The sequence below is a fragment of the Cricetulus griseus genome, chromosome 2 (assembly GCF_003668045.3).
Source record: "Cricetulus griseus strain 17A/GY chromosome 2, alternate assembly CriGri-PICRH-1.0, whole genome shotgun sequence".
Taxonomy (NCBI): Eukaryota; Metazoa; Chordata; class Mammalia; order Rodentia; family Cricetidae; genus Cricetulus; species Cricetulus griseus.
Genome location: NC_048595.1, coordinates 281,649,811 through 281,674,455, shown reverse-complemented (window position 1 = coordinate 281,674,455; position 24,645 = coordinate 281,649,811). Strand labels below are relative to the sequence as shown.

The following is a 24,645-nucleotide window of genomic DNA, read 5'->3' as shown; positions in this document are numbered from 1 at the left end:
GAAACAGCTATCAAGAGATGTTTATAAATAGCAGAAATACATTTGAATCCAGCTTATGTATGAACTTAGCCACTACAGACAGAGGGTATGGGGTTCAGGATGTATATGTAGGAAGAAATACCCAACTGTTGCAATGCGATAGGCCAGTCCGCTTTCACACTTAGGATATACACAGCGCATTATTGTTAGGAGACCGAATTTTGCTACTGAAGCAGTACACTGGCAGTTTGTTGTTCGTTTGCTTGTTTGTTTTCCTTGCATGGCTTTTGTCTTTACAAAGCTTAGTAGTTCTGAAGTGGATTGAGATGGAAAAGCTTTAACTTTAGCAGTTACGTAGGTACTGAGAGGGACTTGGTGCCAGGATTCTATCATAGCTGCAGTAAAGACCAGGGTACTTTCTTTGGTGACCAATTTAGGCAATGATCAGAAAATAAGTTTCACAAGGAAGAATCAATAAAGTTATAAAGTTTCAAATGAAAACAAATAGTATCTGAAAAAACATGAGCGTGTCCTAGAGCTACTGAAATCACCTCCCAAGTAGAAGCTGATTTTTAGATATCTGAAAGTAGGTTTGTGTTTCTCTCTCTCTCTCTCTCTCTCTCTCTCTCTCTCTCTCTCTCTCTCTGTGTTTGTTTTGTTTTGTTTTATTGACAGGGTCTTATTGTGTAGCCCTGCTTAGCTTGGACCTGAGATCCTCCTGCCTCTGCCTTCCAAGTGCTAGGGTTTTTAAATGAGGATAAAGCCTTTGTAACTTCGTCCCTGTGTTAAATTGTAGTGTAAATGGGATTTGGGGAAGAGATGATCAGAGCCACATCCTTGTGGATAAGGAGGATGTATCCTTAGCTCTTCCAGGAGAAACCACGATAAATACTCTAGGGACTGTCAATTAAGAGAACTCATCAGTAGCCATATTGGAAAAGTCACTCATCAGGATATAACAGCTCCCCTTTCCAAGGAATAAACCTGGCACACAACTTCCAGGAGGACAAAACAGTTTCCATTTCCTTCAGTGGTGGATTTTAATCCAGGACCTCAGGCATTCTAAACTCTTCTAGTGAACATTTACCATCTCCTAATGGTTTGTCAGAGGAACACAGCCCTACTTAGATACAACTTGACATAGCAAAGTTTCATTGTATCACACATTATTCCTGCTCCAACAGTAGAAGGTTTATATTCTTAGTTGCGACTCTTTCCTCTTTTGTGATGGGTTTCACTATGTTACCCAGGCTGATCTTAAACTCCTGGATTCATTCATTCTTCTTGCCTCAGTTTCCCTGAGTAGCAGGGACTTTGTGAGCAACTGTACCCATCTTAGGACCATAGTTTTCCAAAGGGCACCTCATCCTTGTGACTGTGCTATGTGCTATGTGCTTGTGACACAGCCAGTGCTATGAGAAGGGAACTATACCCAGGAGGTGGGGGCTGATTTTAATATGGAAGAGGTACCGGGCAGTGAGAGATGGCCACACTAGCTTTAAGTGAAGGTTACTGTCTAAAGGTGGTTACAGCTTCAGAGGGGAGAAGTGGGCCACAGGGGTGGGTAGAATTGCTCAAACTGCAAGAGATGAAATGGGGAGGAAATAAGTTGAAAAGAATTCATTTTCCCTTAAATCAAGAGCAATTAGTTAAAATTGCAAAGTGAGTAAGAATGTCAAAACATAAAGTAAATGGTGACACTTCAGGTTGGCAATGAGACCAATAAGGGAGGACCCTGAGGTGAAAGGTGCCCACAGCAAACACTTCAGAAGAAATATGGCCATGCTTACCTTCTGGATGTCGTGTGCAGTTTCTGAAAAACAAAACATGTTTTAAGTTTGAGAATTTAAAATGTAACTCGTATATGGATAAGCATTCATATTTTTACATGGCTTGTATACACATTGCTAATAATTGAAGCTCAAGAGCTTCATGTCTTTTGGGTCCAATTTTCAAAACTATCCCTCACTTATCTGCTCTACATCCTCTACCATAGCAGAACCACTCTACATTACGAACCAAAGTCATCTTTTGTATCCATGAGAGCAACAGTTCATGGTAAGTTGTTCCCAAAACTTCCTAACAAAAATATGAAAAAGAATGCCTGTGCCATAGATTTCCCTGAAGACAGGAGCATGCCTTTGTTAATTTTTAGACATTTTGGGGCTTTAAATGAAGATGAAATCTTTATCTACAAGATCTCCTTGGCCCTGTCATGGAGAGGGATTTATGAAGGTATCTTATAGACACCCTAGTAACACAAATTTCATCTTTACAAGTGTTCAGTTAGGTAAGCTTATAGACCACTTCTCTCCCCCCCCCAGAGGTACAGTTGAGTCTGGTGTTCATTTTTTTTTCTGGGTCCCACACCTACCATCTCCCACCTTATTGCAATGTAAAGGTTTTTTGTTGGTTTTTAAATAAAGAGGGAATACACATCAGTATATTTTCTGCTAAGTCTAATAGGGATGTATTAGTAGATAGAGACCGACTTCATTCTTCTCAACAGCTGACCATTCCATCATAGGTATGAATAGACTATTTCCTACTAGACAGATATTTTATATTGTGCTATTAAAATGCTGCAAAAACCCAAATCAAGTCTATTTCTTATAAAGAACTAGTCACTTGGTGGTATCTTAAGAGTTCTAGAAATATTCCTTCTTTTTGCTTTTAGGCAGGGTCTCATATATGACAGGCTGGCCTTGAACTTGCTATGGAGTTGAAAATGACCTTTATATAGTGCAAGGTGGTCTATCCATAAACTGTGGTTGTTTCTGTAGTTAATATTCTACACCAGGGGGAATATAGGACTTGTACCAGGTTCCTTGAGTACATGGAATGAGAGTTAACCTTTGAAAACACAGACTTCCATCACACCAAGGCCTAGCTCTACAGAGTTGTGGTCACACTTGTTGACACATTTACATGGGTCTAGAGGTCAAACTGTTAGACCAAGGGCAAATGACCCTTTGAACTTAGATAGGAATTACCAAAATTTGCTCAGGAAAAGTTGTAAAAATTTATCCTCCCATCAAGAAGTTTTAAAGTGTCTTTTCATCAAATTCATAGCTTCCTTCCCTCCATTTCTCCCATTAAATGGAGAATTTTAATTACTGATACAGGTGACTTTTTAAACTTTAATTTATATTGGCACTTTGTTTCTTCTGGGAAGCTAGAAAATATATAGAAATAATAGAAAATAATAGAATAGAATAGAATAGAATAATAATAGAATAGAAAATAATAGAAAATATATGTATAGACATATATAGCACATATATTACATATGTTATTACATATTTAAGGGTCCTTTTCCTCTTGCTTTTGTTGATAACATTTCTTTCTAGGACAGATGTTAATTTCATGTCTGTCAGATATGTTGCAAATAACTTGCATAAATTGACTATTTTGCAACAGGACACTTTTGCTTATAGAAACATTTAATCTTCCTGCAATCTGCTTATCACCCCCCCCCTCAATCTACACAATGCACCTAACACATAATTTTCTTCTACATGGTTTGACCAAGAATGAAAAATGCAACTCTATTTTTGGACTCACCACTGGTCTTCATCACTTTGTGTGACCGTGAGGAAGGTTCTGAAGGGAGAGTAAAGCCGGTATCATTTGCAAATCAATACTTTCCCTCATAAATAAATTAGTAGCTTATCGACATTTTAAGAGCTTTACAAATGTTCTTTTTGCTTGTTTGTTTTGTTTTAGAGCGGCTTTCATCTCTGGCTGGCCTCAGCTACATAGCTAAGGATGACCTTGAACTCCCGATCTTCCTGCCTCCGTTTCCTGAGTTCAGGGATTACAGAAAGAAAGATCACAGGCAGGAGCCCCCTTTATGTGGAGCTGGGGAAAGAATCCAAGGCTTTGTGCATATTAGGCAAACACTCTATCAACTACAATGTCCCTAGCCCCGAGCTCTAGAAATGCTCTGTCCCATTTACTCAAATTCTCAGGGCTCATTGACACTTTAGGTGCAAGCAATTCACTCTGCTGAAGTGGTAGGATAAACTCTCAAGAGTCAGGAGTCATGGAACAGAAGGACAAGTGTCACTTTGTCAACCCACCAAGCATCAGAACAACGTCCTCAGCTTCCATTTACGGCCTATCAGCTGTCAAATTGTGATTTTATAACCCAGGCTGCGTATCTAACCCACGTTTCGGTCTGGTCACCTCTCTCTTCTCAATCTGAGCTCACCGCTTTCTCTTGAACTTTCACCTGATTTGCTACCAGCTTACCAGTGACTTTTCTCTTGAAAGCTCCTGACTATGACACTGTTCTCAGTTTATCTTGTCTCCCCCCTCCCCACACCAGTCTAGAAAGCTTTTAGTGAGCTGACTCAAGTCACCAGTCTGCATCACTAAACCTGACCCAAGTCACCAGCCTACATCCAGGCCTTCATCATTTCTCCTCTAGACTAGCATGGCTGCTGCACTGGGGGTAGGGTGGAGGGGACTCCTGGCCTACTTGGTTCTTCACTTGAAGCCAACTTCTATTAAAGATATACGTGCTTAGAGTTTAAAACCCTCCTTTGCCTTGCCATAGTCACACTTGTGCATGGCCTGCTAAACTTTCAGGATCAGGCTCCATCTGCACCTCTCTGTCCTCATCTCTCTTTCCACTGTACATTGTCCTCCTCCACCTCAGATCCATCCCTTGTCCAGCCAGGCTGAGCTGCCAACAGTGGCTGCTTGTTGGCCCAAATCCTAGGGCTCTGCATGGATGATTCCAGCTCTCTGGCTCGGCCTCACATTCCATCAAGGGTATCAATCTTGGACTCTATGTAGTCTCTCTCCTTCCTGGGATCTCTTTCTCCCTTTTCTTTCCACCTGCATATACCATAGCTTTATCAAAGAGACTGCTATTTATTTATTCATTTCTTTTCTTTTTTTCTTTTTTTGGTCTTCCTCACAGAAGGGTCTTATAAATAGAAATCGTAAGTGCTATTTATCCTGGCATTCTTTGCCTATAGGGCAAAGTGGACTTTGTAAACACTCCTTCATATAAAACCAAGATTCGAGAGAGCTAAGAGAACAGTAAGCAAATGCATATCAAAATGTTAGGCTTGAATACTCTTGAGAGTGTCATTCCAAGGTGTGCTTTTAACTAGCAACAGCAAGTAGGGCGTAAGGGATTACATGCCAATGGTGAGATTATGTACAAAGCAAAAGCAGTTGATTGATACATTTTATTTGTTTGTTTGTTTGTTTTAGACAGGGTCTCACTGTGGAGCTTTGCTGGGGCCAGAACTTACTATGTAGACCAGGCTGGCCTCCAACTCATTGTGATCTGCTTGCTTCTGTCTGGGATGAAAGGTGTGTGCCATCATGCCTGGCTGGTTGACATATTTTATATTTACTGGGAGTGAGTTAAATAGAGAGGTATTTTAAAGAAAGGCTAGAGGGGTTTTGTTTTTGTTTTGGTAGCCTTAAATGTATTGAACCACCAGCCAGAAAACGCCTGTCAGTCAGAAAAGTACCCATGTCTTCCTCTCAGAATTATAGCTCCACTTCAATGGCAACCTCCTGCTTACCAGATTTCCGACGCATCCGATATGGTGCAGCACCTTCTTTGGAGGCGCCAAATGGTGCCTTTGTCTGTCCCTCTGGACTGTAGCAGAAGCCTGGATGGTCTGCAAAGAGAAGGGTATGGTGACCATGTAGGGTGGCTGTAATTTTTAGAATTTTGTGCTACATCAGAAATACTAGTAATTCTCAAGTGGCAAACTTTCTTGTGGATAATCAGAAGGGACTTTTTTTTTTTTTTTTTAATTGTGGTGGAGAGTAAGAGTCCTCCATGGAGGTAGATCTGAAAGTTTTAGGACCTTCAGAAACTGTGACTAGCCATCGAGTACATCATAGGTAAACCAGGAGAATCAAAGTAGAAACCAGTCAGCGTCTTAGGCAGGGATGATCATGTCTGCTCCAGCTGCTAAGATGGAGTGAACAGCTGCTAGTTTCTCATAACTGACATTTTATAAGCTTTGAGATAAGAATGCGATAGACACAAATAGACAACAGCACCTTCTCAAACAAAACAAAACAAAACAAAAATAACACTTACGGATGGCATCCATTTCAAGTATTGCTTGCTTGGCCTGAAAGAGAAAAAAAAATGTAGATATAATTGAATTTTTTTCTCCAATTTCTTCTTTAAACTACCAAGTGTGATAGAGACCTTTTTATTGTTTGTTTTGTTTTTTTGAGACAGGGTTTCTCTGTGTAGCTTTGGAGCCTATCCTGGCACTCGCTCTGGAGACCAGGCTGGCCTCGAACTCACAGAGATCCGCCTGCCTCTGCCTCCCGAGTGCTGGGATTAAAGGCGTGCACCACCAACGCCCGGCAAGACAGAGATCTTACCATATTGGCATAAACGGATTTTAAAAAACAAAATATTTTTTAAAAACCCCTCACTATTTCTTTTAGGCATTAACATATAGTTCAGGGGCCACAAAGACTGTCCCCATGGGGATTAGCAGATGCTGTTCACTTGGTACAATACAATGAAGACTTGATGGTCAGTTTTTACTGTCACCTGGACCTAATTTAGACTCACCTGGGACTACAGTCTCAATGAAAGACTGTCTAGAACAGTGGTTCTCAACCTTCCTAATGCTATGACCCTTTAATACAGTTCCTCACGGTGTGGTGGCCCCCAAACATAAAATTAGTTTGTTGTTGCTTCATAACTGTAAATTTGCTACTGTTATGAATCATAATGTGAATATCTGTGTTTTCCAATGGTCTTAGGGGAGTCCCAAAGGGATCATGACCCACAGATTGAGAACTGCTGGTCTAGATCAAGTTGGCCTATGGGACATATGGGGGGATTATCTTCGTGATTTTGTTAATTGGTATGGAAAGGCCAATTGGTATGGGTCACAACCCTGGGGCTGAATCCGAGTTATCTAAGAGTAGAGGTTGTGAGCTCAGCTGTAGGCCCTCAAGTATTAATTTCTCTCTGCTCTCAATTGTGGGTGTGATGTGACTAGTGACTTCACGCCTTGATGTCCCTATTACAAAGGAGTGTGAGCTGAACTGTGAGCTGAAACAAACCCTCAAGCTGCTTCTTTTGTCATGGTTATCACAGCAACAGAAATGAAGCAAGAACAAGACTTCGACACCCAACTCCTTTTTACAGAGAGGCCACCTTTATACAGAGCCAGTACACATCTCTCTGAACTTTAAATCAGCCCTAGATTACTTATAATGTTCAACAGGTAAATGCCTTGTAGATAGTTTTTATACTGTATTGTTCAGGAGAGTAACAAACAAAGCCAAATAGCAACTGCATGCATACTAAGTATAGCTGCAGTCCAGTTGCTCTCATGTCCCGGAGCAACCCGAGGGGGTGGCTCTAACCTCTCTGGATGGACTTTCTCAACTGTAAGGTGGAATAGCAGGATGTACCTTTCTGAATGCCATTAGGATCACTGACAGACACAGCATAGCCCTTGTCTCTACCCTCTTGGGGAATGGAGCCTGATGCCTTGAGGCTTCTGCTCTCCATACACTTAGCAGTCATACCCAGAATACTCTGGGGTTTGCTGCTACTGTTGTCATATGTTGCTAATGCTCAGAGTCTTAGAAATAAGTTGAACTGTCTTAACCCACCATTTTGCCAACTGATTAGAGGTGGGGTGAGAATCAGTTGAGGTGGCATTTCTTGCTTTCCAGTGCTGTTTACATTTTCCCCAAGGGTAATATAATTTAATCTACCTACACTATGCTATAATAACTAAAATGACTTTGTTTCTAATTTGTTGCAATCTATGATATCATGCCAAACTACTTGGGCTGAGTGGTAATCACACATAATTAAAAAAAAAATAAGGATGGAGGTACAGACAGATAAAAACTAACAGTTACCTAAATTTTGAGAAAAATAGTTGCCTATTTCATACACCTGGATTTCTATTTTATATATGGAACTTGAGGTTACTAGTTGGAACTGATTTCAAACCCAAATGGTAGCTTAATCTCTGGAGAGTGGCTTTCTAGTTCTGGGTTAGTATTTAAAATGAAAAGGCACTTACTTCATCTTTATGCTCAATTAATTTGGCTCAGTTTATATAATATATATATATATATATATATATAAATGGGGCATGGGACTAGTTCTGAGAAATTCCCTTAGTAATGTTAAGTCATAATCCCCTTAAGTCTTGTATATTTTTTCAGGAAAGAATTCTTCCCATGATGTCCACTAGGTGTCAGCAGAGGACCATCAGGGAGCTAGCGGTCTGGGTGGAGTTGGCAGAAGTTAGTGAATCATCAACAGTTGTGTTGACATCAGAAGACAGGGTTATACATGTCTTGTTGTTCAGTGTCTCATTATGCATTTGTTTGATTTCATAGAAATAAATATATTTTGAAAGCTTTAAGAAAACAATTGAATAGTCTTGATGAAACATCTTTAAAAAAACCCTTCATTTAACAACCCTACTTAACTAGGACAAGAAATTATTTTTAACATTATAGTGGATAAAGTATATTAAATAGGTTAATTTTCATTTCTAGAGGGGGGAAAATATGGTTTAGAGGCGATTTTGAGGCAGAATTTGACTTAGGTTTGAATCTGAATTTGGCCATGCACTTGCTGTAAAACCTGGGCAATTTATTTCCTGTTTCTGAACCTCCGATTTCTATTCTCTAATATGGGAAGAACATGCCCCACCTCTAAGATATTTTACTGAGTGTTAAGTAAGAATACAGTGTAATTATCACAAAGTATATGTGTTTAATAAATTGTAAATTAAAATCCATTTTAGATTCTAAGTGGACTAATAACTTGGGTGAAAAGAATGATTGTGTGTCTGCATTAATTGTTTTAAGCATCAAGGGAAAACCACCAGGAATAAACACAGAACGGAAGGAAGAGGACAGGCATGTGAGCTGTCTCATTTGATAATTGACTATAATTGCCTTTCAGAATCTTATTAGGCAATTTGATTTTCCCAGGATTCTTGTAAACAGTAGGTGGGGCATATCAAAGACATGGTGCCACCTCTCAGAAGGGCATTGCCTCTGAGTAACCATGAGAGAAGTCAATCACAGTTCAGCGTGAGTTCCCTTGTCTCTCACAAAGCTTGATGAAATGAAACCCACACTTCAGTCCAAGCACACACCTCTGCGGACTCATTTCCTGAACATAAAGCCAGTACTGGCACAGCTCCTAGAGACCAAGGCTGAAAATCTTTTCAGAACATGTAGAAGACAAGTTGAGCATACTGGGCACACCTGTGATCCCAGCACTCAAGAGGCCAAGACAGGGGGATTCCAAGTTCAAGGCTGGCCTGGGGGGGGGCTACATAGTGAGGGCCTTTCTCAACCAACCAACCAACCAACCAACCAACCAACCAACCAACCAACCAACCAACGGCAAATTTCTTCTTTCCCAGAACTCCTTCTGATTTTTCCCACCCAGTACCACTCTTACAACAACTCTGATCCCATTTTCTGTTCTATTTCTCTTCTCTTGGCCCCATCATATACATTCCACAATCTTCATAGATGGCTACACACCCCTTCATCTTAGGCTTTTGCTACTATATTTCTAATAACCATTTTCTCTACTCCACAATAGTAACATGGCATTAAATCCATCCTAGAACCTGAATACACCAGAGTTGCCCAGCCTTCCAGGTAGGGTACTAGGAACTATCTTCAACTACAGATTCTGTATTTCCCAATGAACCAGTGGACCATGGTCTCTTCTCCACTCAGCCAGGAATCATAGTCACTACAGCTACGGGTTCATGAACATGTGCCCTTTTTCTTGTTGTAGGAACCTTTCATTCCCCAACTGCCACCCCCGGAGAGGAACTCATGAGTGTCACAGTTCCTTACAGCAGTTTCCATGTTGCTAAGCAATTTGTCGTGACATGACACCATCACACCGATTCACATGGCAGCCTCAGGTGGGTTGCTGGTGCCTTTCACAAAGGAGCTGAGTCACCTTGAGTAACTAGACCATTTCCTTAGCAATGAGTCTGACCCTTTCCACTTTCTCAAACCTATCCTGTCTCCTCTCCATTCCAGGGGATGACTTCATCACCCACACCAGCGTCTCCAGGCCTTCATGTTTTCCTGACTCCCCTCAGGGTTCCCCTGCCATTTCTCTTCACTCTTTACTCAGGGAACATGTTTTCAACTCTTTCAACTCTTTCCAAGGCTACCTGTGCATACAACCTCTGCTATGGCTCTCTCCACCAAGGGCCCTTCCTCACCCTTGCTGCCTCTTGCCTCCTACTCCTAGTCTTCTCAGACAGCTCACTGACTCATGCCTTGTTTTTCACCCAGATAGCAAACCTTGTTTTGACTGAGCTGCCCTCTAAACTATACCTTTTTGAACTCTGTGGAAAAAATAGTCTCCACCCAGCCTGTTTCTCATTTCTTTTCAATCACTGTAAACACCTTCCAATCTATATTCTGCATCTGTTTTGACTCCTCAATGAAGCTTTTCTGCTGCCACCGCCCCCCCCCCATCGGACGCCCTCCTCCGGGTCCTCACAGCTCCCTCTGGCTGTCTTCCAAGCACCCCCCACCCCCAGCACATGACTTGCTGGGATTCCCAGGAGTCCCTGTTTCCTTTATACATTCTTGTGGCCCATCCTGTCAAACTATAGGACTTCAATCACTGCTGCTCTTAATCCTGGGCTGCCAGAACCTGAATTTCTACCTCCATTCACCCTGCCAGATGCTCCTCTGCTCCCATCTAACCGGTTAGGCATCCTCTGTGAGCCGGTCTGGTTAACTCCCAGCCCCAAGCCCTTCCTGCAACCTCTGACTCAAGCGCAATCTCAGAAGGTGACATCTGTTCCCTTTGCCTGGGCGGCCTGTCTTGCATCTGCTCCCTGTGCTGGGCTCCACAGGCTACTTGGCCACCTTCCACTTCCCCACCCTCACCTCTGTCCTATCTCCCAGCCCTCTGGTCCCAATACCAGCTGTGTTTGGTGAGCAGGGTGTCACTCCAGTTTGTGTTTGCTTTGTTGTCTCAGCCTGGGTCCCCCCCCTCCCCAACTTCATAAGAACATTCCTCATCCTTTAGGAAGGTAGGAGGCATTTTCCTCCCTCCCCCCAATGGCTACAGCTGAACACTTTGTCCTTCTGCCCCAGGCCACCTGGCTTGCAGCACAGTTGTTTCCCCACGTCCAGCACACAGGTCTGGGTTAGGCGGGCAGCTTGCTCTCTCCTGGTCAATTCCTTTCCCGCCAAACTGGGCTTGGTTTCCTGCTGTTCCCACAGGACCTAACACAGCCTCTTGAGGCTCTCAGGCCTCCTCAGAGGGGTTCCGGTATTTTCTATTAGTTCTCTATAAGCTTTTTTTTTTTTTAAATAGTCTTTTGTTCATTCCCTCTCATTCATATATATATATATTCAACCTCTGAAATGCCTTTGTGGACAGGTATTTACTTGGCTATCCTCCTGCCTCAGACTTCTGATTGCTGAGATTACAGGATCTACTTTGAAGTTTGGCCTTGCTTCCAGTCAGACTCCTTGCTAGGGCCTGGGCCCTTTCAGCCAGCATTGCTGGGTGCTGACTGACTTCTCTCTCTTACCTTAGCTGGGATCTTTGCTGCATGGTTCTCCAGAATCAGTCTCTTCAGGTGCAGTACCCAGAGGCGCTTGTCTTGCTGGGACTTGGCCTACAGAAGATTTAAATATTGAGACATGAGATGGTGGCTGGGCTCTGCGTACCTCTTCTATGTGGGGCCTAGGAAGGATGCCTGTTACCTGAACTGTGTGTTGCAGCTTGGGGTTCTTGTAGTGGAAGACACTGAAGCTGAGAGGATCCTTCGGTATAACCTCCACAAGCATGAGGTTGCCACACTGAAGCAGAGAGCACAGTGGGTGAGGCACAATGGGCACGTGACAAGCCACCCCCAGGAGTTTCATGCCACCCCGTGAGGACCCACCAGGATGTGAGATTTGTACGTAAATGTGTCGTCTCTCTTCTTTGTGATGAGAAGCACCTTGTCCAGCAGGAATAGCGTCCTCTCATTCTTGGCCCTCTGGATGCGGAAGGTCCCCTCAAGTACCAGCTCCCCATAGCTGGTGAGGTCTGGCCCCTTCCAGTTAGTTAGCAAGCTCTGGATCTCCTGAGAAATGGGAAATTCCCCCAAATTAGATACCCGGCAAACCTCAAGGACAGTGACTGACATAAGTTAATATTTATGGGGCAAGGGCCACAGTCAAGGGTTACCTGGAATGAATCAAATTGCTAGTTGCTGGATTGCCAATACCAGGCAAACAGTCACTACTAATGATCCAGTGTTATGGCCAGTATCAGCAACTATACCTTTCAAACATTTTACAGGGCGGTCAGCAGTGTGGTGGCATTGTAGATGACACCCTCCTCTAACCTTTCTCATTTCTTCTCTATGAATTAAAACCTCCAATGTTCAACTTGAGAACATTCTAGAAACTGAGGCCATACCCTACACCAGTAACTCACAACTAAAGCTTGGGTAAAACTACAAACATTTTCTCAGGACTTTCCCAACTAGAAGTTCATTTATCTAGAAGGGGAAAATGGACATGCCTTTGCCCCTTTGTCTTAGCCCTTTCAATGGAACTTAAAAAATATGAGTAAGTGACAGGACTGACATTTCTTTAGGATTCATTGCCTATTAAAAATGTTAAGGAAGCTGATTTCATTACTTTGAAAACTAAATATTCACAAGTACTGCTGAATTAAGAAAAGCCACAAGTGGTGACAATCTTCACTGGGAGGCCAGGTATGCAGTTCAGTAGTAGAGTATTTGAGTAGTTTGTGCAAACCCCTGGGTGCATCTCACTTCCAAACATCCAATCAAATTAACAAAGTAACTGTCGTTGGCTACAAACAGAAATGGTAGAAATGGAGTCAAGTTTGAGCCAGGGTCTGATTTAGTGGAATCTTTGGAATGACACACTATGAAAAATTAGCCATTTAGCCACTTTGACTCTGTAAACAATGTCTGATATTAAGTTTGTTAAAACACACACACACACACACACTTGAATGATTAAACTTTTTGTTAATGCTGGAAAAAAAATAAACATAGCTTAGGAGGATAGGATGTTGTCATCCTCTGACTTTTGACAGTGACATCACACTAAGCCCTGGTGGCTTACAGGTAAATCTAGCCTTTTTTTTTTTTTTTTTTTTTTTCTGACTTAGGAGAGGAACACTTATTCTGTGTTGCCTTGAGATAGCTGTGGGTTCACTTTGCATCCTTCTATCTCCCTTGTAGGGTCACAAGTTTGGAACTAGCTGGTGGGCCACATGCCTTTTTTTTTTTTTTAGATTTATTTTTATTCTCTATGTATGAATGTTTTGCCTACATCTATGTTCGAATGTACATCACGTGTGAGCCTGGTGCTCATGGAGTCATAAGATGGTGTTAGATCCTCTGGAACTGGAATTATGGATAGTTGTGAGCCTCCATTTGTGTGGGTGCTGGGAACTGAACTTGGATCCCTGCAAGAGCAGCAAGTGCTCTTAGCCACTGAGCCCTCTCCCCAGCTCTTTGTGTGTAAGTGGCTTTATTTTCTAAGGGGTCTAGGACATAAACAGAAGTTTCTGCAGGGGTAGGAGGAGGTCCCTGAGAATTTGGGGTTCATAATATTGGTGCTGGATGGACCTTGTCAAACCTGTTCCTTGTCACATTTTAAAGTCGAAGAAACTAAAATGATGTGCTTGATCTCTATGTCTCAAGTGACATGCACAGGAGCTGCTCCAATCTCCAGTCTGCCCATTGAATCACCTGCCCTATGACCACCATAACACTCTATGTCATGGTTTTACATCAACTAGTGAGAGAGGAACAGTGGCTTTAAAAATCCTTAAGTAGTTTAGAGCAAACTTGCTTTCAGCAAGAATTGTAACTGACTTATAATGATAACAGGTAAAGCCTTGGGAGACGTAAATTTAATCAGGGTCATCAAAGGAGCGATAAGAAAATTATTAGTTTAAAAGTTATGACTTTTGTCTTATGTAGCCACCCTAATCAATGGTCAGTATAATCCATGCCCTGACCCGCCTTCAGGGAGAACTAAGGTGAGGACTATAAATGAGGGGCACTACTTATGCAGCTTGGTGTGGGAGCACTTCCCGGGAACTGTCACCTGGCTCACCTGCAAGCGGATGGCATGCTCATGCTTCCGTTTCATGTCATTGATGTGCCAGGCCACTCGTTGCATCGTGTCTATAGCATCAAGCACAACATCATAGCCTTCTGTGTCCTTGTCAAGATGATTTTCTATTTCCTTTAAAAAAAATCAGTTATTAGATTCTTTCCATGTAGTTAATGAAGCAAATGGCTTCTCAAGATTCAGTTTCATTCATATATATGTGCAAAAATATATATTGTATATGTATACACACATATATGAATGAATATATGTATGTATATATGTATATATACACTTATATAATTCATTTATATATTAGCATCATTCCTTAAGTAAGAGATAATTTTACCATAAATACCTACCACAAAAAAACCCCACAAAATGGGCAGGAATAATATATGTATTCAAGACAGGGTTTTTCTGTGGATTTGGAGGCTGTCCTGGAACTAGGTCTTGTAGACCAGGGTGGTCTCAAAATCACGGAGATCTGCCTGCCTCTGCCTCCTGAGTGCTGGGATTAAAGGCGTGTGCCACCAATGCCCGGCAGATTACAGTATCAATATAAAGGGTACAAACCCTGCAGTAAGCCACACAGAGATACTGTAGTTAGTGGTGTCCAGAACAAGAGAGCATTTAGTAATATAGTTCATATTATCAAAGGCAAAATCTTTAAAAAACAATATAATATATATATATATATACATATATATATATATATATATATTGGGCACCCTGTGTAAAGCTCAGTGATAGAGCATTGTTCAGGGTGTACAGGCCTGGGTTTGATCCTCAGTGTTCAGCACCAGAGAGAGAGAGAGAGAAAGAGAGAGAGAGAGAGAGAGAGAGAGAGAGAGAGAGAGAGAGAGCAGTTGGCCATTAGATGCTTTGTGAGATCTGTCACCCATCATCTGAATTCCATTACTTTATCGTAACACTGTTAAAAATTAAATATTCAAGTTTTTTTTCATCTAGCTTGACCATGGGGAAGAATCTGCATTTTCTTTCCAAATTCTCAGGCTCACTGGTTAAAATACCTTAGAAAAATGTCCTGTAAAACCAAGGTCAAGATTAATCTCTTCTTTTAGTTAAAGAGCCAATTCTATCTATCAATAAAAGGACAGAGAAGTTCAGGGGGTTTTCCTGTGAGGATGCACATGTGTGGCTCCACTTGGAATCGATGTGAGCTCTGGGGGATATTCTAAGCTACACATGTAAAAGCAAAAGCAGCTCGAAGGTGACAAGAAGATAATTTGGGACTAATTCAGTTACCATTCTTGCCTTATCCCTTCATACGTAGTCATTTATAACTACCAATTAAGCTTTTGTAAGGATCTTGATTACTCAGGGGAGCTGAGATCTTGGCTTTCTCTTGATTGATGGCCACCTGATTCTCTAGAAGATTAATGTCTTCTATGTCATATTAACAGAGTTTGGCAGAGATGTATTCTGGGGAAGGTGTTATTTGTTTTCTTCAAGAATTGTCTGGACCCTAACTTAGCAAACTAAATCTAGAAGGTCATTAGGATTAACTACAAAATTAAGGAACTATTTCCAGCGTGGCTTCATAAAAACAACAGACAATTCTCCAAGAATGAATTACTTAAGCAAGTAGGTGAAGACATTTTTGGTAAAATTTTACATATGTGAACTCAGCAAACCAGAAATGATTGCCCAAGTTAGAAACCTAGAATCATTTCAAAACAGACACCACACACGGTCAACAGTCATACCACCCTGAACGTGCCTGATCTTGTCTGATCTTGGAAACCAGACAGGGTTGGGCTTGGGTTAGTAGTTGGGTGGGAGAGATACCAGGCATGCTGATAAAACAGAGCTCTGGATTAAAATTCCTTTACTTAAAATTTTTATTTATTTGTTTGTTGATTGATGGTTGGTTGGTTGGTTGAAGGAGAGTCTAACATAGCACAGACAGGGCCCAAACCATTTGTCTACCTGAGGATGTCACCAAGGTCTTGATCCTCCTTCCTCTATCTCTAAAATCCCTCTAGGAAAGGATTCTTAATCTAGTGCACAGAATAACAAACACTATCTTATTTTAATCGAATGGCTATTAGCCACAGCGAATGAGGCACCTAGAGGATCTGGAGGCAGACTGGCTCTCCTAAGGGTTCCGTTCCTCAAGCCCACTGTTGTGATTTTCTCCCACTGCAAAGCTAAGCAAATCCTACTGGCAGAATGCAAATGATCTTCAACAGAACTTTCTCCATCTTTCCAAACTTTGTTAGAGGGCATGAGAGGTGAATTTGACATCTACAGCTATCTTATTGCTAAAGCCTTCTTGACTATTACACAAGTAGTGGAAACCACCAGAGAGGGCTGATAGCCAGAAGTGAGGCTAAGCCCCATTCACAGATCCTTCATGGCCCTGCTCATCTGCCCGCCCCCCTTTCGAGCACTTTCCCTTTTCTTTCATATGAGGGTCAACCTATGACAAACAGTTTTCCCTTCCAGCTGCCTACTGAATTGGGTCTTATGGAAATGAAGCAAAACTGGGAAAGGAATCTGCTTTTCATTAGGAGGCTCGCTCTCTGCCCGAAACTGACCCTGTCCAGCACAAGACATTCCTCAGCTCCATCACTATCCAAGTTCAAATTAATCTGTCAGCTTGGCTGTTGTGGATGGGGCTTTAGCCCTAGTACACAAGTATCTCTAATTCCTCAAAGCAGTTGTAAAGCACGAGTATAGAGAATGTTTCCACACAAATGCAACATTTTCTGGCATCGCCCCCCACCCCAATTTAATATACACACCCCAAGCCCCCATCGCTTGGCAAGAGTTCTAGCACAGGCTGAGACTTACATGGAGAAGGAGATGATATTTGAGAATCCGCTGAACTGGTTTTAAGAGATAGGACCCTAGGGGCAGTGAGTGTTTCAGAGTTTCCTGGCGCTCCCGGAAGAACTTGGCCAGTATCTTGTTCCTCATGCACTCAGTTAGCACGGCCACAGACCTGCAAGAGAACACATGCTTTTCATCATGACGATGCTGTGTTTTACATGGGTGTTAGAGGTTTAAATGCCGGTCAGTCTTGGTGGAAATAGCCTACAATAGGCAGGGTAGCCACAGAGCTAGTTCTTGGCTAGAATGCCTTGTGCAAGTCAGAAAAAGGTGTCCCTTTGGATGGGTTGGATTAGAAAAGGGAACTGAATTCAGTGGCACAGAAGCATGGACTTGGGCTTCGAGGACACAACAGCCCCACACCAGGACACTGTAGCTTGACAAGAGATATATGCGTTGGATTTTAGTTCTACACGTGCCCCATCCAGATGTCTTTGTACAGTGTTCATGGTGTGCATCTGGATTCAGTTCCCACAGGTCAGGTTACAAGGCACAGCAACTCTGGTTTAAAACAAACAGTTCCTTTTTTTTTTTTTTTTTAGCTCAGACTTGGTCTCTTATCAGAGTATTTGTCACCCACCTCAGATGGCTTGTGAAATATGCCTACTCTACCACTTTCTAAGAGTTGGTTTTTCTTAGAAAAACCCTGAGTAGCTGCTCACCCTCAACTGTCAATCTTTTCCTCAATAGTCTCACTGCAGGATATCAGAAAAGGCAGGTGGAGTCCCTTCTGCTGTTCTCAAAGTGATGTATCCCCAATGCCTCTCAAAGCCACAGTTTAAAGATACTTATCACTTCCACACCAAGCTAGTTAAGAGGATCAGATATCACAAATTAAAATCCTGATGTGGTATAACTTAGATGCAGGCAGGAATCATTTTATTCTTTTCTTTTCCAAGTCTGCCATGTTCTCAGGATTCCTTGAGATGACCAGATGGAGCCAAACAACAAAACAAGACTCCTTGGAAAGTCTTGTAATTAAGCAGTTAGAATCCCTTTGTGCTATCTTCTTTAGAAAATATCAGTTTAAAAGGATTTATTTCTCCCTTGAGTCCTGAGTTTTAAACTCTTCATTGTGTGAACTGGGCATTTCTCTGAAGTGCAGCTGCTCAGTAGCCTGGTGGTTGACTGATGGCCCAATTTCTTGCTCAAGATCAGAATCTGTTACAAATCTGTGCATATGACAGGTTCCCAGAAAGCTCCGGAATAGGGCAGGCATCTGAGAACAATGGCATGACCTCCTTTGTGCCTGTCCCTCAGGGAACGAGGGAGGTACTTCTTCACAGTGAAATCACCGGGGTGTGATTGACATGAAGGAAGAAGTCACTTGCCTCTGTGAGTTGGCCACATTTAGAACCACCAGCCTGGGTCTGAAGAGGGGGGAGAAAAATCTTGGCACTCTTGGTTTGCTAAGACAGGGACAAGGACATCTCAAGTCTCGGAGCAAACTGCCTACAGACAGGCACGGAAATGTTTCTTTGTAGATATGAAAGCCACACATTGGGCAAGAACTGGACATGCCTTCTTTATTGAGAACATGCCTCTGTTATGACAGGTTTCTTTAAAGGCAGCCTCAAAATGAAAATACACACTCTCCAGGACACTATCCTTAACTGTCCCTGCTGGAGCCATTTCTTGTTTCTTTATGTGTCTTTAGCTTCTACTGCACATTACCGAGCCTGTGCCATATTAATTTCCATTTAGGTATTACTTAATCTGCACTATTATACTATTTTATTGGTATATGCAATCGGGGTCTGCCCCTCCAAAGCATACCAGCTGCTTGAAGGCAGGAATGTTGGGTCCTAGTTCCTGCAGATCTACACTAAGCACAGAATAGTGCAGCATGGATGACAGGTTCTTAAAAATCCTTCTTGCACGCAAGTTCACTTTGCCAGGATCCCAAAAATGTCCATGATGGCAAGGCATAGTGCTTCATCAGTAAGTCAGAAAAAACCTTCTGAAGTTTGGAAAAAGTTTCTCTAATGAGGCTATGTCTTTGGATGCTATGTTCTTAGTAAAATGCACAAAGACAGACCCTCACAGGCCAGCCCTCTGAGCATTAGATTCAGCTGATTTGTCGGTTTTGAACAGCTCCCCTTTTATTGGGAAGAACTCCTGTGGAGAGGCTGTGGGCCGACTCTGTGGTTCCCCTGCTGCATGGCATTTTGGCTTATGGACTCTGAGACTTTGCCGATGCATCCTATAGTTCCTACTGTATCAGAAAAAAACATGCTTAAGTGTAACCTTGCAAACTATGGGTGTGTCTATAGAAAAGGTTATGACAGATGCTTGAACATGCATGCAGGGTGTTTGTCTTAAAGAGAAACCCAGGAAAAACATGGCTGTCCACCCAAATGAACAACTGTACTGTCATATCTTGAACACTGTTTACAGGAGAATAAAATTTTGCCATGGGAAGTGGTTGTTAAAACTAATTCTGAACTTCAGGCTTCTTACCACATACTAGCCTTTTAGCAACTCCTGGTTTGCAGGTTAGGGTTGTTTGCCCTGCCTTCCCTTGGCAGCTGCAAGGATTCTAATGTATACTGTATCCCTGTGGACCATCTCTGCCAAAATTGACCAATGGTGTGCAAGTCACCCCAGTCCTCACTCCAGCTGGTCTGTAAGAGCCTGCAGATCATTGCTTCACAGAAAGCTCCAGAACATTATGAAGATATCATGATGGGTGGCCGGAGGCTGGAGTTGACATCCTTACTGGGCTGTTCATCAGTTTGTCATGGGTCCCTCAGCAGGGTCATCCATAAAATGGGAAGAAGGAAGGAGTGGTGATGGGTTTGCATTTGATGAGACTCTGTTGGTTTTCTGGCATGGGGGTGGGTGTCCTGCATCCTTTTTATCTCCTAGAATCTCTGCATCACTCAATGTGCATGTTTACTTTAGCATTTGTTTTTATAGCTTTCAACACTATGCAGGAGTCAAATGCCCAATAAATGTCTTGTGAAGAGAAAAGAAACGCCTAGAGTTGTAGCCTTGCCTTTTGGCTCTTACTTAGTGATAAGTACATTGTCCAGGCTGCTCCTTGAATGTCCTTCCACCACCAATCTTAGATACAAGCAAAACTGAGCCAACGGCCCTGGGAAGCTGGAGGCCCCCCTTCCTCAGGCCGAACAATCATGATGTGTCTTTTCGGAACTTTATATAAAGCTTGGAAAACTCATAAAGCCTACCAAGCAAAACCAGAACACATTTTCTCCCCAGCTGTGATACACAAATTGTGGCACACATAAGAAAAGGCTAACAGAAAAGTAGAAAGCCCTATGCAACAACACAGATTTATCAACTTTCCTTTGGAGCTATGCAGTGATGCTCCTGGTCTTATTCAATGTCTTTCATGAATTTTCCCTGCTCCAGGCCTACGGATCCTCCCAGTCCAAAAGGCATCAAACAATATCTGAGATCCTCATAGTCCATTCTCAGCAGTTTTGCATTTCCCATGGTCTTTTCAACACAGTGCCAGGCACACAGTGCCCAACGCTGCATCTAATGACTCCAAGCCACATGAAAGGGAGAAGAATTCTACCCCTTTCCAAGCCATACCTTGGGTAGTTGGTGCAGTACTGGGTATAAATGTGGAACTCTTCACTCTGTGAGGGAACAAAAGAGAATTGCATAAGCCCCAGAGCACAGACAACAACATCCATTCAAAAACAACACAAGAAATAGCAATCAAGCTTTTACTGTTCTAGTCACATCGTTCCATGCCCTGAGCCTGTGTGGCCATCATCTGTGCCCACAGCTCTTGACCCAGAATCCCCATAACTTGAACTCAAGTCCAGTAAACACTCTAAACACCTGCTGTGTCACAGTGAATCTGAAGACAAATGGGAAGAGATGAAAATAAAGGCTTTGCCCCAAGGTGCTTACTGAAATATAAGTGGCTTATATTTAAACACCATGCAGTAAGAACAAATATATTGGAGTAGGCATGGGAGACCAGAAAGCTGCTGCATGCGCTCAAGCCCTGCATGTGTAGCTCTCTCTACCCAGGGTCATTGCTGCTTTTCCTCATGGCATAGCCCCTGGGTCTGCCTTGAGAATGAGTCCAGGCTGCATCTCTTTCTTTCTTTCTTTCTTTCTTTCTTTCTTTCTTTCTTTCTTTCTTTCTTTCTTTCTTTCTTTTCTTTCTTTCTTTTCTTTCTTCTTCTTCTTTTTTTTTTTTTTTTTTTGAGACAGGGTTTCTCTGTGTAGCTTTGGCGCCTATCCTGGCACTTGCTCTGGAGACCAGGCTGGCCTTGAACTCACAGAGTTCCGCCTGCCTCTGTCTCCTGAGTGCTGGGATTAAAGGTGTGAGCCACCAACCCCCTGCTCAGGCTGCATTTCTTCCATGAAGCTTTTCTTGAGCTTTTGGGTTGAGCCAGCTGTTTCTAATTGTGAACATCCACCATGCCCAGTGTTCATCTCTCCGGGAGCACCAACCAAATGATACTGATGTTTTCTGTTTATCTGTGTGGCTCACCATAGTCAGGGCTGGGACCACATTTACCCTCCTGACAGATAATACCCATTGACCCCCCTCTCCTACTGAACATCACTTGAGAGCACAGCCCAAGGCTACCTACCTGCATGCACCTAGCCCAGCAACCACGCCCCAAAAGTAATGAAGGTTTGACTAGCAAATGGACCCCCATCTCACCCTCTCTAAAAATCTCCACTTCCAAGGCTCTCCTAGTCTTTTCAGCCTTGAATTCATATTACAGCAAATAATACGTTGATACCGTGTGATTTGGACAGTTCTTTAAAAAGGTAGGGTCACAACTCTATGGAAATATAAAGCAAGCATTGTTTCTCATTTCATCTATTAATGAGGAAATTGGTCAGACAATACAAACTGGATCAAAAGAGAAAGAAAGAGCACACTTAGGTCAATGAAGAATGACGTGAATTTTTACAAAGATATATGAAACTGGCTTCTTCCTTCTGTGGACTATGGTGAGGAAAGAACACAATTGTCAAGTCAGTCATGATGTTGCCAGGCAGGGTCAGGAGGGCTGTTAGCTCGAGGTCAGCTTGGACTACACAGTAAGATTGTCCAAAGAAGAAAGGATGGGGGGGAGTCAGGGAGGAAGGGGAAGAGACGGAAGAAGAGGTGAAGGAGAGGGGAGGAAGGAAGGAGGAGAGGAAGAGGAGGAAAGGAAGAGGGAAGAAAAGGAGAAGGAAAAGAGAGGAGGAAGGGAGAAGGGGACCCATCATCCCAGTTCCTTTGAATCCTTGTGGACAAGCACCATTTGCAGTGCTCTCTGTTATATGAAATTGGCAAAGTTGAAAAACATTTTCTACACCCTCAGGGAAAGGAGCACAGACCCCATTGAAGAATAAACCAGAAAACTAGCGGTGACACCCACTACCTAGTCTTTTTGGTGATTCCCTACACCACCAAGGGAAAGAAATACATCCATGTTCTGTGTTTACACTTGCATCTCATCTCCAAGACACTGTATTATGTATATGTAAGTTTTGAGATCTGAAGACATCAGAAATATTTCTGGTCCCAAGAATTTGGGATGAGGGTGACATTACCTGTCATTAAGATTCAGAGCTACAGTCTTAATTAGCCTGGAGCATTCCTGCTTCTATATTTCTCCTGGCAATTTCATTTCTCAAGAGCACTAACATCAATACTTTCTTGCATTATCCCATAGCACACTCCACAATTTTCACAGGAGAACAGGGACAGCACCAAAAACACACGATGGCTGTATTTTGGCCACCACATATTTTCCAAATCAATCAGAATTTCTTTTGCATGGCTACCTACCAAATGCATGGACACCTTTTTGTGTTTGTTTCATCATTTTACTCTTGGGGTATAGAGCCTGTTTTTATAAGTCTTAGTTTGGGCTTTCGTATTATATACAAATGCAAATCCAGTTTTACAGATAAAAACATATTCAGAGAAGTTAACTCACTCTGTTCCATTCTAGGTGATTCCTTCCTTTCCTCATATTGTTTTTTGCTTGTTTGTTGAAAAAGAGACTCATGTGGCCCAGGCTAGCCTCAAATTTGCTATGCAGCTGAGGATGGCCTTGAACTCCTGATTCTCCTCCTGTGATTTCAGTCTCCATATCCAGTTCCTGTCTCCTAATTTTTTAAAATCTTATCAGTTATCTATTCTTAAACATAGGCATCCTTTAGCAAATCACACTGTAGGAGTGAACTTGAGTGGACATCCCTGAAGGCTTATGAAAACAGAACTCTGGACTGAACACCAGCTTTTCATTTTGTTGGTTGCAAGTATTTCTAGCAAGCTCCCCTGTGGTGCTGATGTCACAGGGACAGGGGGACCATGCTTATAGAAACTTGTGCTGGGCACACTTAACGGCCTCCCCCAAGCGGTATATGGAGACATTCCTTATTTGCTTGCATTGCTCCACAATGCTCCATTATTTGCTTGAATATACAAAAGATTATTCAAGCAGCTTTTTGTTTAGATTGTCTGTAGTCTTTGGAGGATCAGGTATTATTGCCAAGTATCATGTCAGACTCGTTGACATTTTGTCAGTTTATAACTAGCTTTTCTGGAAGTAGGACTGGTAGGTGACAGGGTAAATTCCCCTTTCTAAATACTAGATTCGGCCAGATTCCTCTCCATAGCATCTGGGCTAATTTGAATCTGTTTCCTTACAGCCTAAACAGTGTTTTAAAGCCAACACCACATTTTCCAATAGAGCACTTTACCAATCCTAAATTAGCTGTCTACTTCTAAGCATTGGAGAATATAAATTACTTGAGTTTGGGCTTCTCCTAACAATGTATAGATTCAATGGGCCACGGCCCTACAGACTCACACAGCAAATACTATCCTGCGAGTCCAGCAAACACCTTCCCCCCTGAAGCCTCCACCCGGGACCCTCTATGCATTGAGTTAGGCATTTATTGGCTGTGCAGGACAGCCCTGGCTACAGGGATGAGAAAAGCAAAGAGATTTGCTCAGGTCCTTTAGCAAGAACACAGCATACTAAAGCTTCCCCCACTGGTCCACACTGGCTCAGAGTTACTGTGCTTTTCTCATCCCGGGATAGAACCGCATCCAGCTACCGGTCCTCATATTTTGAGACCTTTAGGATCATGGGGCATGCCACATTGAAAACAATGGCCTGCATGAAGGTATGCTGCAATTGACACATATATAGTCAGTGTCCATACGTTAGTCCCTAATCAGGCCCCGGAGCCTCTCAATTTTGTGACATTGTTCCTGTTCCTGTTCCTGAGGTTTTATCTCCATCAGTGGCATATTGTTAACAGAGGGTTAAATGCAGGGATGACCTTAGATGTGCAAGCATATGTAGACCTTAATATGTGTGTGTGTGTGTGTGTGTGTGTGTGTGTGTGTGTTGTGTTTGTATCTGTTGAATGTATATGCATATATATATAATATATATACTTATTTATATTCAACAGCCCCTAAGCCCGTTAGTGCTTAAATGTCATTCATTATTCATTGTATAATGCCAGCCCAAACTCTTCTAAAGATGCATTTAGGGAAACACATTATACAAATTAGAGAAAAAGCAGATATTGCTTTCTAGTTATTCAGCTCTTCCAGACTATAATCAGAGAACATGCAGAAATAAGGCAGTTATGCAAAAAAGGGAGCTATAAGGTACAGGGCTGCTGAAGAGAGCACACAGGACACACAACGGCTGCTGAATG

The 24,645-nt window shown here is 42.4% G+C and overlaps 1 protein-coding gene across 3 annotated transcripts in view; it reads right to left on the bottom strand.

The window, feature by feature from the left end:
* The window catches only part of Plekhg1 (pleckstrin homology and RhoGEF domain containing G1), a 74,932-nt gene that overhangs the window by 11,320 nt on the left and 38,967 nt on the right, over positions 1–24,645 (bottom strand). Inside the window, exons 4-13 of one of the 3 annotated variants that reach the window (XM_035440402.1) lie at positions 20,533–20,579; positions 16,933–17,083; positions 14,116–14,247; positions 11,913–12,095; positions 11,731–11,826; positions 11,556–11,642; positions 6,059–6,092; positions 5,529–5,627; positions 3,544–3,582; positions 1,770–1,792 (exon numbers count right to left, since the gene is read on the bottom strand). In XM_035440402.1, the coding sequence (XP_035296293.1) occupies positions 1,770–1,792; positions 3,544–3,582; positions 5,529–5,627; positions 6,059–6,092; positions 11,556–11,642; positions 11,731–11,826; positions 11,913–12,095; positions 14,116–14,247; positions 16,933–17,083; positions 20,533–20,579 (891 nt within the window). The remainder of the gene's footprint in view (positions 1–1,769; positions 1,793–3,543; positions 3,583–5,528; positions 5,628–6,058; positions 6,093–11,555; positions 11,643–11,730; positions 11,827–11,912; positions 12,096–14,115; positions 14,248–16,932; positions 17,084–20,532; positions 20,580–24,645) is intronic. The other 2 variants (XM_035440400.1, XM_035440401.1) reach the window with 2 other exon arrangements.